We start from the raw sequence: 11,957 nt of genomic DNA, 5'->3' as shown, positions 1-11,957 counted from the left end.
TCGTAAACGAAGGTAGTATTGACGCCCACCTTTTTAACCTTCTGAAAAAAAATACAAGCATAAAATCTTCCCATTTCTTGGACTCGCGGTTCTGTAAGTTTTGAACTGTTCTTACACGGTTTTTTTATGAATCATTGTTCGTGCTAATGGCTGTTTAGACTTAAGTTCTAGATGTAGTTTCGAGCGACAGTACAAGTATCAGTTTCCGTGATTCCAAAACAATGTTGTGTTGTTTGTGTACCAGGTGCCCTAGCTTCTACAACATGCCCCCTGGCTGCGTGCTGGTGCCCGTTGCTAATCAGTGCTGCAAGGTCATGCGCTGCGACTCGGGCACCATCACTGGCTCACAGACCGTGCCCAACACCATCGGCGGCGTGCCCTTGACGTATATCCGACCTACACTGGCTCCCGGTCTGATGCCCGGCGGTACTCTTGCTCCTGGTCAGACCATCCCCCCGTACCTGACCCCCGCCCCAGGCCAGACCCTGGCACCGGGCATCGTACCCGGCCAGACCCTGGCTCCCGGAGTGACAATCCCTTGGTACCTCACCCCCGCACCCGGAATGACCTACGCCCCCACCCCCTTCACCACCCCGGCCCCTCTGATCCCCGGCCAGACACTTCCCCCTGGTCAGACCATCCCCCCTTATATCACTCCCGTGCCCGGCCAGACTTTCGCTCCCAATATCATACCTGGGCAGACACTGTCTCCTGGACTCACCGTGCCGTGGTATCTGACCCCCAGACCAGGCCAGACATACGCTCCCCAGGTGACCAACCCCTACGCCACCCCCGGCCCCATCATGCCTGGCAGAACTCTGGCCCCTGGTCAGACAATCCCTCCCTACATCACACCCGCCCCTGGCCACACCTTCGGTCCTGGCATCATCCCCGGTCAAACCCTGGCTCCAGGAATGACTGTGCCAGCCTACCTGACCCCCAGACCCGGTCAGACCTACGCTCCCGGCATGACCCCTCCCAACACCCCCGCCCCCCTCATCCCAGGCTTGACCCTGCCTCCAGGGCAGACCATTCCCCCCTACATCACCCCCGTCCCCGGACAAACGTTCGCTCCCGGCATTAGGCCTGGACAGACCCTGGCCCCCGGAGTGACGGTACCAAACTACCTGACCCCCCAACCCGGCCAGACGTACGCTCCAGGCATAACTCATCCCTCCGTGCCTCTGATCCCCGGCATCACGCTGCCCCCTGGTCAGACCATCCCCTCCTACATCACTCCCCTGCCCGGTCAGACCTTCGCTCCGGGCATCGTGCCTGGCCAGACTCTGGCCCCGGGTGTCACCGTGCCCAGCTACCTGACTCCCAGACCTTACATGACGTACGCACCGGACACCACTCCGCGTCACGGATATGCGATACCTGGCTTGAGACCTGGCAACACGCTGGCTCCTGGAGTCACCATTCCTTCCTACATCACTCCGCCCATCGGACAGACCTTTGCTCCAGGAATCAGACCTGGGCAGACACTGGCTCCTGGCATGACTGTCCCTCCCAACTTGACCCCCGCCCCTGGACAGACCTATGCCCCTGACACCACACATTACCCAAGACCTGGCATTTTGCCCGGACAGACCTTGCCTCCTGGAGTGACAGTTCCTTCATACATCACTCCTGCTCCAGGGCAAACCTTCGCCCCAGGAATCAGACCTGGTCAAACACTGGCTCCTGGTGTAACCATTCCATCATACCTAACCCCTGCCCCTGGACACACGTACGCCCCCGATACAACCCAATATCCAAGACCTGGAATCCGACCGGGACAGACCTTGCCTCCAGGACAGACGATTCCTTCCTACATTACACCTGCCCCAGGACACACTTTTGCTCCTGGAATCATACCTGGACGGACCCTGGCTCCTGGAATGACCGTGCCTGCAAACCTGACGCCAAGACCCGGCCGGACGTATGCCCCGGATACCACACAAAGACCCAGACCAGGACTCATTCCTGGCCTAACGCTGCCGCCTGGACAGACAGTTCCGTCTTACATCACACCGGCGCCAGGACAGACCTTCGCACCTGGAATCAGACCTGGACAGACGCTGGCCCCTGGAATGACCGTACCGCCAAACCTCACCCCAAGACCGGGCCAGACGTACGCGCCTGACACTACCCATTACCCTATACCTGGCATCGTGCCTGGACAACCTATGCTGCCTGGACAGACCGTGCCTTCCTACATCACGCCACCACCGGGCCAGACCTTTGCGCCGGGCATTATGCCGGGACATACCCTAGCTCCTGGCATGACTGTTCCTCCGAACCTGACCCCCGCACCAGGCCAGACATACGCCCCCGACACTACGCCCGGACTTCAGCCTGGCCGGACCTTGGCTCCTGGACAGAAGATTCCCTCATACATCACTCCAGCCCCTGGCCAGACCTTTGCTCCTGGCATCGTACCTGGTCAAACCCTGGCTCCCGGCGTGACTGTTCCTCCCAACATGACCCCCCAACCCGGTCAGACGTACGCCCCTGGTACAACCTTGGGCTACGCCGTCCCTGGCCTTAGACCCGGAGCTACCTTGCCTCCTGGTCAGACCGTGCCGTCCTACATCACCCCGGCCCCTGGTCAGACCTTTGCCCCCGGGATCAGACCTGGTCAGCCCCTTGCACCCGGCGTCACCGTGCCTCTCAATCTGACCCCCAGACCTGGACAGACCTACGCCCCTGACACCACCCCCGGTAGCGGCTACCCCATTCCTGGCATCAGGCCTGGCGGTACCCTGGCACCCGGGCAGACCATCCCACCATACGCCACTCCCCAACCCGGACAAACCTTTGCTCCAGGCATCGTGCCCGGACAACCCCTGGCTCCTGGCGTCACCGTGCCCTGGAACTTCACTCCCAGGCCCGGCCAGACCTACCCTCCGGGCACCAGAGCTCCTGCGGTGCCCATCATCCCCGGTCAAACGCTCTCCCCAGGCCAGACACTGCCAGTCTACATCACCCCCGCCCCCGGTCACACCTTTGCTCCGGGCATCATGCCTGGGCAGACCCTGGCCCCTGGAGTCACCGTGCCCGTCTATCTCACACCTTCACCGGGTCAGACCTATGCTCCCTACCCCACGGTGGGCCTTGGAGGTCAGGTACCCGGAATGGTAGGAGGGCAGGTACCTGGAATGACAGGTGGTCAACAGCCTGGAATGGGAGGTGGCCAGATACCCGGAATGGGCAGTGGTCAAAACCCTGGACAGACTGGCACCGGCCAGATACCGGGACTGCAGGGCTCCGGAAACCAGAAACTCAGTATGTGTGCTTTTAATGTGTGTCTGTCTGTCTGCATGTCTGTCTGTCTGTCTACGTTTTGCTGCCTGCCTGTATGTCTGTTCGGCTGTCTGTCTGCGTCACTGTCAATTTGCCTGTCTATCTGCTGCTTACCTGTCCACTGCATGTGTGTCCGTGTGTGTGTGAGTGTGTGTGTGTGTGTGTGTGTGTGTGTGTGTGTTTGTGTATGTGCGCGCGCGCGTGCGTGTGTGTGTGTATGTGTGTGTGTATGTGTGTGTGTGTGTGTGTGTGTGTGTGTGTATGTGTGTGTGTGTGTGTGTAAGTGTGTGTGTGTGTTTCATTTTTGTGTATGTATTATCAAGCCATACATGTTTTGCAAACAAAAGTGTATGTCGCTTCCAAGATATTAGTTTCGATTTGTACTAGCTAATGGCATTGGTGTGGTTACGTTTCCAGTTATCTCTTATACTCTAACGACGGTATTGTTTGATTAAAACTAATTTAGTTTTTTTTTCTCTGACATCTCATTGTTGGCGTATACTTGGACTTGCGAGCTAATAGCTCTGAACTCTGTGCGCACAAGCTTGGCTGAACTCTAAACTGAGAACGTATTGCTTTGTGTTGTAGGCGGCTGCGTGTACAAAAACACTCTGTACCAGCAAGGACAGCGCTGGGCTGACGGATGTGACTTCTCCTGTGTCTGCGAGGATGGCAACACTGGACGTTACAGATGCTCTCCTAAGTCAGTAGTTTACACAGCTTTCGCATCTGTGTGTGTGTGTGTGTGCGTGCGTGCGTGTGTGTGTGTGTGTGTGTGTGTGTATGTGTGTGTGCGTGTGTGTGTGTATGTGTGTGTTTGCGTGTGTGCGTGCGTGCGTGTGTGTGTGTGTGTGTTTGTGTGTGTGTGTGTGTGTGTTGACAATTCCTACTCTCTCGGCATGGACATACTGCCCTGGTATGATTGTGACCGTTCGCGGTTTCCATTTAATTCACTCTTTCCTGATAAGCAAGCTGTCAAGCACATGAGTATGTTCAAAGGTGTCTTGAACAAAACACGGTTAAAGAGATAAGGGAAATCCAGTAAACAACCACGCACTGTAGTATAATGACCCCGTTTCAGATGCCTGGCGTTCAACAACCTTGACGCTAAGTGCACGCTGCAGGATGACCCCAACGACCCTTGCTGCAAGACCCCCAACTGTCCACCCGACGTCACCGTGGTGCCCAACATCGGCAAGGCTGTCACCGGCTTCTCTCCCGCCATCAACCCCAACGTCGGCGGCATGGTGGGCGGCGTTCCTGGTGGAAATCAAGGAGGTTCGAACCCTGGAACTATCGGCTCTACCAGTTCAAGCGTCAGCGGCCAGAGAAGTGAGTAGATCTGACTGATGCAGAGCAGCCCTGAAAGTGGCGAGAAGAAACATGAAACTGGCGAGTAGAAATGTTCATCTACTCGCCATATGCGAGTTGAGTTACTGAAACAAATAGTTGGTTTGGCGAGTAAAATCTGCTCTCTGGCATGTACATTTTGAGAAGCACTATATGGCCTTTGGCTAGTGCACCATATTTTGGACTTTCAAGGCTTCTTTTTTGTGATATGAAGGGCAGCTGTACGATGAAAAGGAGGAGACACGTGTACTGTCTGTGTGGATCGTTTCAGCCATGATGGTTAGGGGAGGGGAAGTTACTCTTTGTGTGTCAAGGGAAGTCACTATGGAACACGATGTGCTTGATTGCATGATGAGCTCCCATATAGACGAACATGGGAAGAAAAAAACTTACCCTTGAATGTATACCACTGTTGCAAGACAGAAGCAGAGATTACTAATACCAGGATTATTTGCGAGTAATAAGTTAAAGTAAAAAAAATCTGTAAAATTCCAGGAAAGATGCTTCACTTTGACATAGCTTGGGAAGTTAACGAATAATAAACCATACGAGCGACCACCGAACTGCGAGTTATTTCCGCCATTTTCATTATGTGTACGTGATGTTGGTTCATATAACAGTATTATTCGTTACATCTGATGCGATGACTGTTCACAGTTAAGATTGTTTCAAGGAATACAGACAGTTTGGGATATGAAGTAGTCCAAAAACCGGCATGCCACAGTTTTAGCTTTATATATACAATTCATAGACTTTAACATTTGTGTCATCATTCCCGGCGCCTGTGCAGCAAGTGTTGTTTGTTTCCCGCACAGAGGGCTGTGTGTACAAGGGCCACATTTACCACATGGGAGACACATGGAAGGAGGGCTGTCAGTACAGCTGTACGTGTGAGGACGATACCACTGGCTTCTACAGCTGTACGGACCTGTAAGTTCTTTTCACATTTCTTCGGGCTACACTATAAGCCTTATTTGTGTTAATACGGAGGTCCAGAAAGCAGTACGTGTAGCCAAGACGTGTTCGCGTATGTGCAGATTATGACATCACCCGTATGCGTCGGAGAGATTTAGTCAACATGCACACGACGTGTAGAGTCTATCCTGAGAGATGCAATTGATGACGTTAAAAGATACATTTGAGGAAGATAAAAGTGTACGTACACGTTGTGAAAAAAACACTAATTCTGGACCTCTCTAGTAATAAAATCAACTTGTAAAACGGTAGAAGTTACCTGAATCTTATTGGAGTTACAACATTCAGTACGCCTTCCGTAGTCCCTGTTTACATAAAGATAGTAGGCTAATTGTCTCGTATCGCCACATCGCATCACCCAGGGGACCAAAATTAAGGTAAAACGACTCTTCATATGTGTTGTCTCAAAAGCACCAACAAGACAAGACTAATTGATCAGGAAAGATAGAAAAACTTTAATGTCCATCTTCGTGTTTACGTTAAGGTGGACATTGTCTCTTAGCACCACATCGCACCATTCTGGGTCAAACATAGAGATGATGGATGTTGTTTAAAACAATTGCAACTGCACTACCAGAACCTGCCACATTCGAACAGGAATTTCTGTCGTAAGTTTAAAATCTACTGTGCCAATGTCCCTTCGTCTAAAGACTCACCCTGGTGATGTTTTCTCTGTGTCCAGCTGCCCCAACTACCAGAACCTGCCACCAACGTGTCGTCTCATCCCCGACCCCCAGAACAGCTGCTGCCAGACCTACGTCTGTGATGTCAAGGTGACCACAACAGCCCCCTCTGTGGGTCAGGGCGGTGTGCCCACTCCGGCCACTGGCGTCAGTAAGTAAAAGGGATTCGATGCTGGTGGGAGCGATGGTGATCGTGTTGGATATTGGTGACTGGGGGGTAGGACCTATAACTTTGTCCAGCGATTCCGCCATTTTTTTTTTAACTCTAGAAAACAAGTTCACTGCTGGCGAGACTCACCGTGCTGCAAACAAAAGAAACCCTTCCTGACTATAACAAAGACACTGTTTTGTTGTTGTTGTTGTTGTTTTTTGGCAAACGTGAATCTTGACTGACACAATAACCGGTCAACCTCCCACGTGACAAATTCAAAATTCGGTCAACTCTAATGCATAGTGATACCATAATATTTGTGAGAGAAAAAAACCGTGTCACATGGAATGACAAGCAGCAAATCGGACCGGTTGTCGACTTCTTACTCGGTACTTTCAGATTTCAACTGTGAAACTACCGGTGATTTCAAGTTCACACGATCCCTATTCGTCGTGGTAAAATAAACCTCTTCCAAAACGTTTAGACGCGTTAAAACCTGTGATATTCCAACTAGATGTGGTGACACTTGCTGATGGAGGTTTAGACATGTATCTTTCTCTTCCTGTCTTACCGTTCTGTCCGTAGACGTATGCCTCCTGAAGAATAATTAAAGGACCATTCGTTCTTCTGATGATGCTCGACTTCTTCGTCAAGGTCGCTTTAAACGCAAGGCTCATGGCTTCCGCACGTTTTCGTACGTATTATGGCCCTCAGTTATGGAATTCACTCCCCTTTCAATTACGTCACTCTCCATCCATTTCATCTTTTAAGTCCAATTTGAAAACTCACTTGTTCCAACAACATTACGGATAGTTCCTTAGCATAGAGTCTGAGGATGTGAGATGTGTTTGAATCTGACAGTGATTGTATGAATTTTGTATACATGTATTGTTGTCACGCGCTTTGAACTTCTGATAAGGCGCTTTATAAATGCCCGTTATTATTATTATTATTATTAGTATATATTAATTTGACGGAGCGTGTTTATGGGTAGTAAAATAGTCCTATATGGACCATTAACAAACTGTAATCAAAGGGAGGTTAGCAAGTGTGGTCATGTTTCTCGACGTCCGTAGCATAACATGCCTGGAATGTAATATTTTCAACATGGTAAATTTCTTCCCTTGGGTTAAAGTCCTGTTCCTGAATCATCATTTTCCGTGCTACTCCTTTGTCTTAAAGGTACTGAACTTGTCAAATCCAGGTCCACGGAGCCCCTGGGGCTTTTAGTCATACCTCAGGCAGCTTCCCTTAGAAGAACTACCAAGTTTCATTGACTTGCACCCAAAGAGTCAAGAACTGCGATTTTTTTACGAATTAATTTCGTAGTCGGACCCGGCTGGTCTGGGCCTATTTGTGGATCTAAATTTCGATCAGGTAGATCACCACATGCACATCATGCACAACTGAAAAGACACGTCACTTGCAAACTATGTCAGACGTCATCATGAGTTTGTGTAAAACATGGAGGCCGGAATCACTCAGTTGAATCGAACTCCGACCAAACACCACGTACTAACTAGGTTAATTTATGCACTCGCGTGAACAAGAAACTGTCGAGCTTCACAGATGTCGTCGTTGGGTAGTTTTGGGTTTGTTTTACTACCATAGGAGGATTTTTGAACTGTAAATGCACTCAGCTGCAACAAAAACGCAAAACGAAGGCTGTGAGCTGCACTGTGCCTTTTAGGGCTTTCATAATTTTTATTTTTTTTTATTTTTTTTATTTACTATAATAGCATATATCATGATTGTATTGATTGTATTTATTGTTCAAAATGCCCACATGGGTTATGGACTAATAAAACTTGAACTTGAACTTAATTGAGCCCGAAGTTGATTTCGCGAAGACTTGCCTTTTTACCGAAAATTCATTGCCAAAGCTCCGAGCGGCTTCAGAGCGACTACTGCAAACTCTAATGACGTTGTCAGCGTTTTTTGTATGAATCTTGTGGGGTTTTTTTTAACGTCAGTATAACACAATTTAATCAATGTGTGCAGACTACTGCGTGTACAAGGGCCGTTACTACCGACAGGGAGAGGAGTGGGAAGATGGCTGCTCGCTCAAGTGTCGCTGTGAAGACGCTCAGAACCAGTATCACCAGTGCACTGCTAGGTATGGTGTGTGTGTGTGTGTGTGTGTGTGCGTGTGTGTGTGTGTGTGTGCGTGTGTCACAGTGTGTGTGTGTCACAGTGTGTGTGTGTTCGTGTGTGTGTGTGTGCGTACGTGCTCTACAACCGGCACGGTTGCCTAGTGGTAAGGCGTCCGCCCCGTGATCGGGAGGTCGTAGGTTCGAACCCCGGCCGGGTCATACCTAAGATTTTAAAATTGGCAATCTAGTGGCTGCTCCGCCTGGCGTCTGGCATTATGGGGTTAGTGCTAGGACTGGTTGGTCCGGTGTCAGAATAATGTGACTGGGTGAGACATGAAGCCTGTGCTGCGACTTCTGTCTTGTGTGTGGCGCACGTTATATGTCAAAGCAGCACCGCCCTGATATGGCCCTTCGTGGTCGGCTGGGCGTTAAGCAAACAAACGAACAAACGAACGTGCTCTACATGCGTATGAGTGTGATTTTGGACGATTTGTTTCCTCTCTTATAACTTCTACCATCGAGTGATCATGCCAGCACTTCGCATCACAAAACAGACTTTTCTCTATGTCCAAAGAACCATTATTATTCCCTCTCATTTTTTCAGATGCCCGGCTTACTCCAGCGTGCCTCTGGGCTGCCGTATGGTGCCCAACCCCAAGGACCCCCAGTGCTGCAAGATGCCCGAGTGTGACTCTGTCACCGGGCAGCCAGGCTCTGGCATCAGCGGCTCGCAGACTCCCCTCGGCTTCATCGGAACGTACGCTGGCAACGGCAGGCCCAACGGCGCTCAGATCGCCAGCACTGGATACAGGAGTGAGTTCATGTTGTAATGTGATGAGTTGATTTCGGCGGGCGCTTGCTTAGGTAACATGATACAACTAGGAAAGGGTGCTCTTAGCTGTTGTGAACAGCTGGGCAGGTCTGTGAATATACACATTCGTGTACGCGGGAAGGAATTAGGGATAGAACAAAGGGGGGGGGGGGTGCACAGGGTGCATGTGCTTCGGGAACCCCCCCCCCCTCCCCCTACCAGTCTCGGGCGCGTTGGGTGCCCACGAATAACACTTTTAAATTCTAAGTGCCTGGTCTGCCCCTGGGAATCTATCTTTAATTAACAGTTTGATGTTATTAACATTGTTCTAACGTCTGTGTCGTGACAGGCGCATGTATCTACAAGGGCCAGATTTACGCCCAGGGCACCACGTGGCAGGATGGCTGCGACCTGGACTGTGAGTGTGTTAACGCCCAGACTGGAGTCTACCGCTGTACCGATAGGTGAGCCGTGAAAGTTTGATTAGGGAGGGGGGAGGGGGGTGTCTTGAGTTTGTTGTGCGTGATTGTCTGCCTGCCAGCTTGCCTGTCTGCCTGTCTGTCGGTCAGTCAGTCGGTCGGTCGGTCGGTCTGTCTGTCTGTCTGTCGGTCAGTCAGTCGGTCGGTCGGTCGGTCTGTATGTCTGTCTGCCTGTATGTCGGTCAGTCAGTCGGTCGGTCGGTCGGTCGGTCTTTCTGTCTGTCTGTCTGTCGGTCGGTCTGTCTGTCGGTCGGTCGGTCGGTCGGTCGGTCTGTCTGTCTGTCTCTCTGTCTGTCTGTGTATGAGTGAGTGTGTCGGTGCATGCTTCGGTTAACTGGCGCTTTGGTACCAGTAACCGTGGCTTTTGTCACTATTAAAACACAACGCTGATCTCACCCACACTTCAGGTGTCCGCAGTACGCGGCGCTGCCCAGCGGCTGCAATCTTATCCAAGACCCCAATGACCGGTGCTGCGTGAAGGCGGAGTGCGCCCCTCCCACCAACGGTCAGTGCCGTGACGTCAAGGACAACTGCTTCTCGTACGGCAAGTACTCCTGCCAGGCCCCCTACACCGCCTGGGCCAAGGACAACTGTGCCTACTATTGTGGATTCTGTGGTCAGTGCTGTTTCTTTCTGTTTAGTGAGGTGGTGGTTTGAAGTATGTATTATTATAAACAACATCCCCAACACCGCCTGGGCCGAGGACAACTGTGCCTACTACTGTGGATTCTGTGGTCATAGTTATCAGTGTTGGTCTTCTTCGTGTAAGCGAGATGGTGGTTTGAAGTGCGTACTATACTGAACAGCAAAAGTTAGGGAACGCCCTTGAAAAAACCAGCTGACTTCATCTGTGCCAAACTCCTTGTTCCTAAGTTTATAAAACCAAATGGCTGTCAGGCCGTACATGCTGTGTTAGCAGGAAACTTGCTCGGGATCCACGGAGGCCTGGCTAGGGCACGAGACAGAAACTGCCAAACTGCAAAAAGTGGACCATTTTTACGCTGGCGCGTGGGCAAGCCTGGACGGGAAAGATGAAAAATTCGTTATGCACGTGCAGGGGGATGTGTTGAGAGTGAACTGTTGTCACCAGTTAGGCTTTATAGCCCCGCGATTTTCCGCTAGCCACCATCTTCTCACTATGCCTCCCAGACGAAAGGTGACCACCTTCAACAAAGCCCGGGCCATCGCATGGCTGCAAGACGGCGTAAGCAAGCGATAAGTGGGCAGACGACTTGGAGTGTCCCATTCTGTCGTGGTCAGGCTGCATCAGAAGTTCCAGGCCACCAACAGCGTTCTGGAGAGGCCCAGGTCAGGACGGCCTGGTTTTGTCTAGGGCGGTCCCTAACTTTTGCCGCTCAGTATATTATAAACAACATCCCCAACACCGCCTGGGCCAAGAACAACTGTGCCTACTACTGTGGATTCTGTGGTCAGTGCTGTTTCTTTCTGTTTAGTGAGGTGGTGGTTTGTAGTGTGTATTATTATAAAACATTTTAAAAAGCCCATTACCTGCTAGTGTTACAATGTGTCTTTAACTTTGCAGGCGTTCAGACGACGCAAGCCTCGGCCAACTGCCAGGAATACCGGAGTGTAAATACAACCATTACCTGCTGGTGGTACAATGTGTCTTTAACTTTGCAGGCGTTCAGACGACGCAAGCCTCGGCCAACTGCCAGGAATACCGGAGTGTAAATACAACCATTACCTGCTGGTGGTACAATGTGTCTTTAACTTTGCAGGCGTTCAGACGACGCAAGCCTCGGCCAACTGCCAGGAATACCGGAGTGTAAATACAACCATTACCTGCTCGTGGTACAATGTGTCTTTAACTTTGCAGGCGTTTAGACGACGCAAGCCTCTGCCAACTGCCAGGAATACCGGAGTGTAAATACAACCATTACCTGCTAGTGTTACAATGTGTCTTCAACCTTGCAGGCGTTCAGACGACACAGGCCCCGGCCAACTGCCTGGACAAGATCCCCAACTGCCCGGATTATGGGAAGGACGGCTGCGTGGGAACGTTCGAGGCGTGGGCCCGTTACAACTGCCCCAAGTTCTGCGGCTACTGCGGCGCCAACAGTCAGGTCAGCACCGCCAGCTCCGTCATCAACGTCTCCGGACAGCCTG

The 11,957-nt window shown here is 51.2% G+C and overlaps 1 protein-coding gene across 1 annotated transcript in view; it reads left to right on the top strand.

Annotated features, from left to right (window-relative positions):
• Positions 1–11,957, top strand: part of LOC138967697 (uncharacterized) — a 57,745-nt gene that overhangs the window by 41,435 nt on the left and 4,353 nt on the right. Inside the window, exons 25-34 of the mRNA XM_070340353.1 lie at positions 245–3,270; positions 3,877–3,991; positions 4,370–4,620; positions 5,454–5,568; positions 6,296–6,447; positions 8,449–8,563; positions 9,145–9,353; positions 9,701–9,815; positions 10,238–10,446; positions 11,766–11,957. The exon at positions 11,766–11,957 is cut by the window's right edge and continues 18 nt beyond it. Coding sequence (XP_070196454.1) covers positions 245–3,270; positions 3,877–3,991; positions 4,370–4,620; positions 5,454–5,568; positions 6,296–6,447; positions 8,449–8,563; positions 9,145–9,353; positions 9,701–9,815; positions 10,238–10,446; positions 11,766–11,957 — 4,499 coding nt within the window. The remainder of the gene's footprint in view (positions 1–244; positions 3,271–3,876; positions 3,992–4,369; positions 4,621–5,453; positions 5,569–6,295; positions 6,448–8,448; positions 8,564–9,144; positions 9,354–9,700; positions 9,816–10,237; positions 10,447–11,765) is intronic.

Source organism: Littorina saxatilis, linkage group LG1 (genome assembly GCF_037325665.1).
Source record: "Littorina saxatilis isolate snail1 linkage group LG1, US_GU_Lsax_2.0, whole genome shotgun sequence".
Lineage (NCBI taxonomy): Eukaryota > Metazoa > Mollusca > Gastropoda > Littorinimorpha > Littorinidae > Littorina > Littorina saxatilis.
Note: the sequence above shows the minus strand (reverse complement) of the source record. Positions and strands in the feature narration are given on the sequence as shown.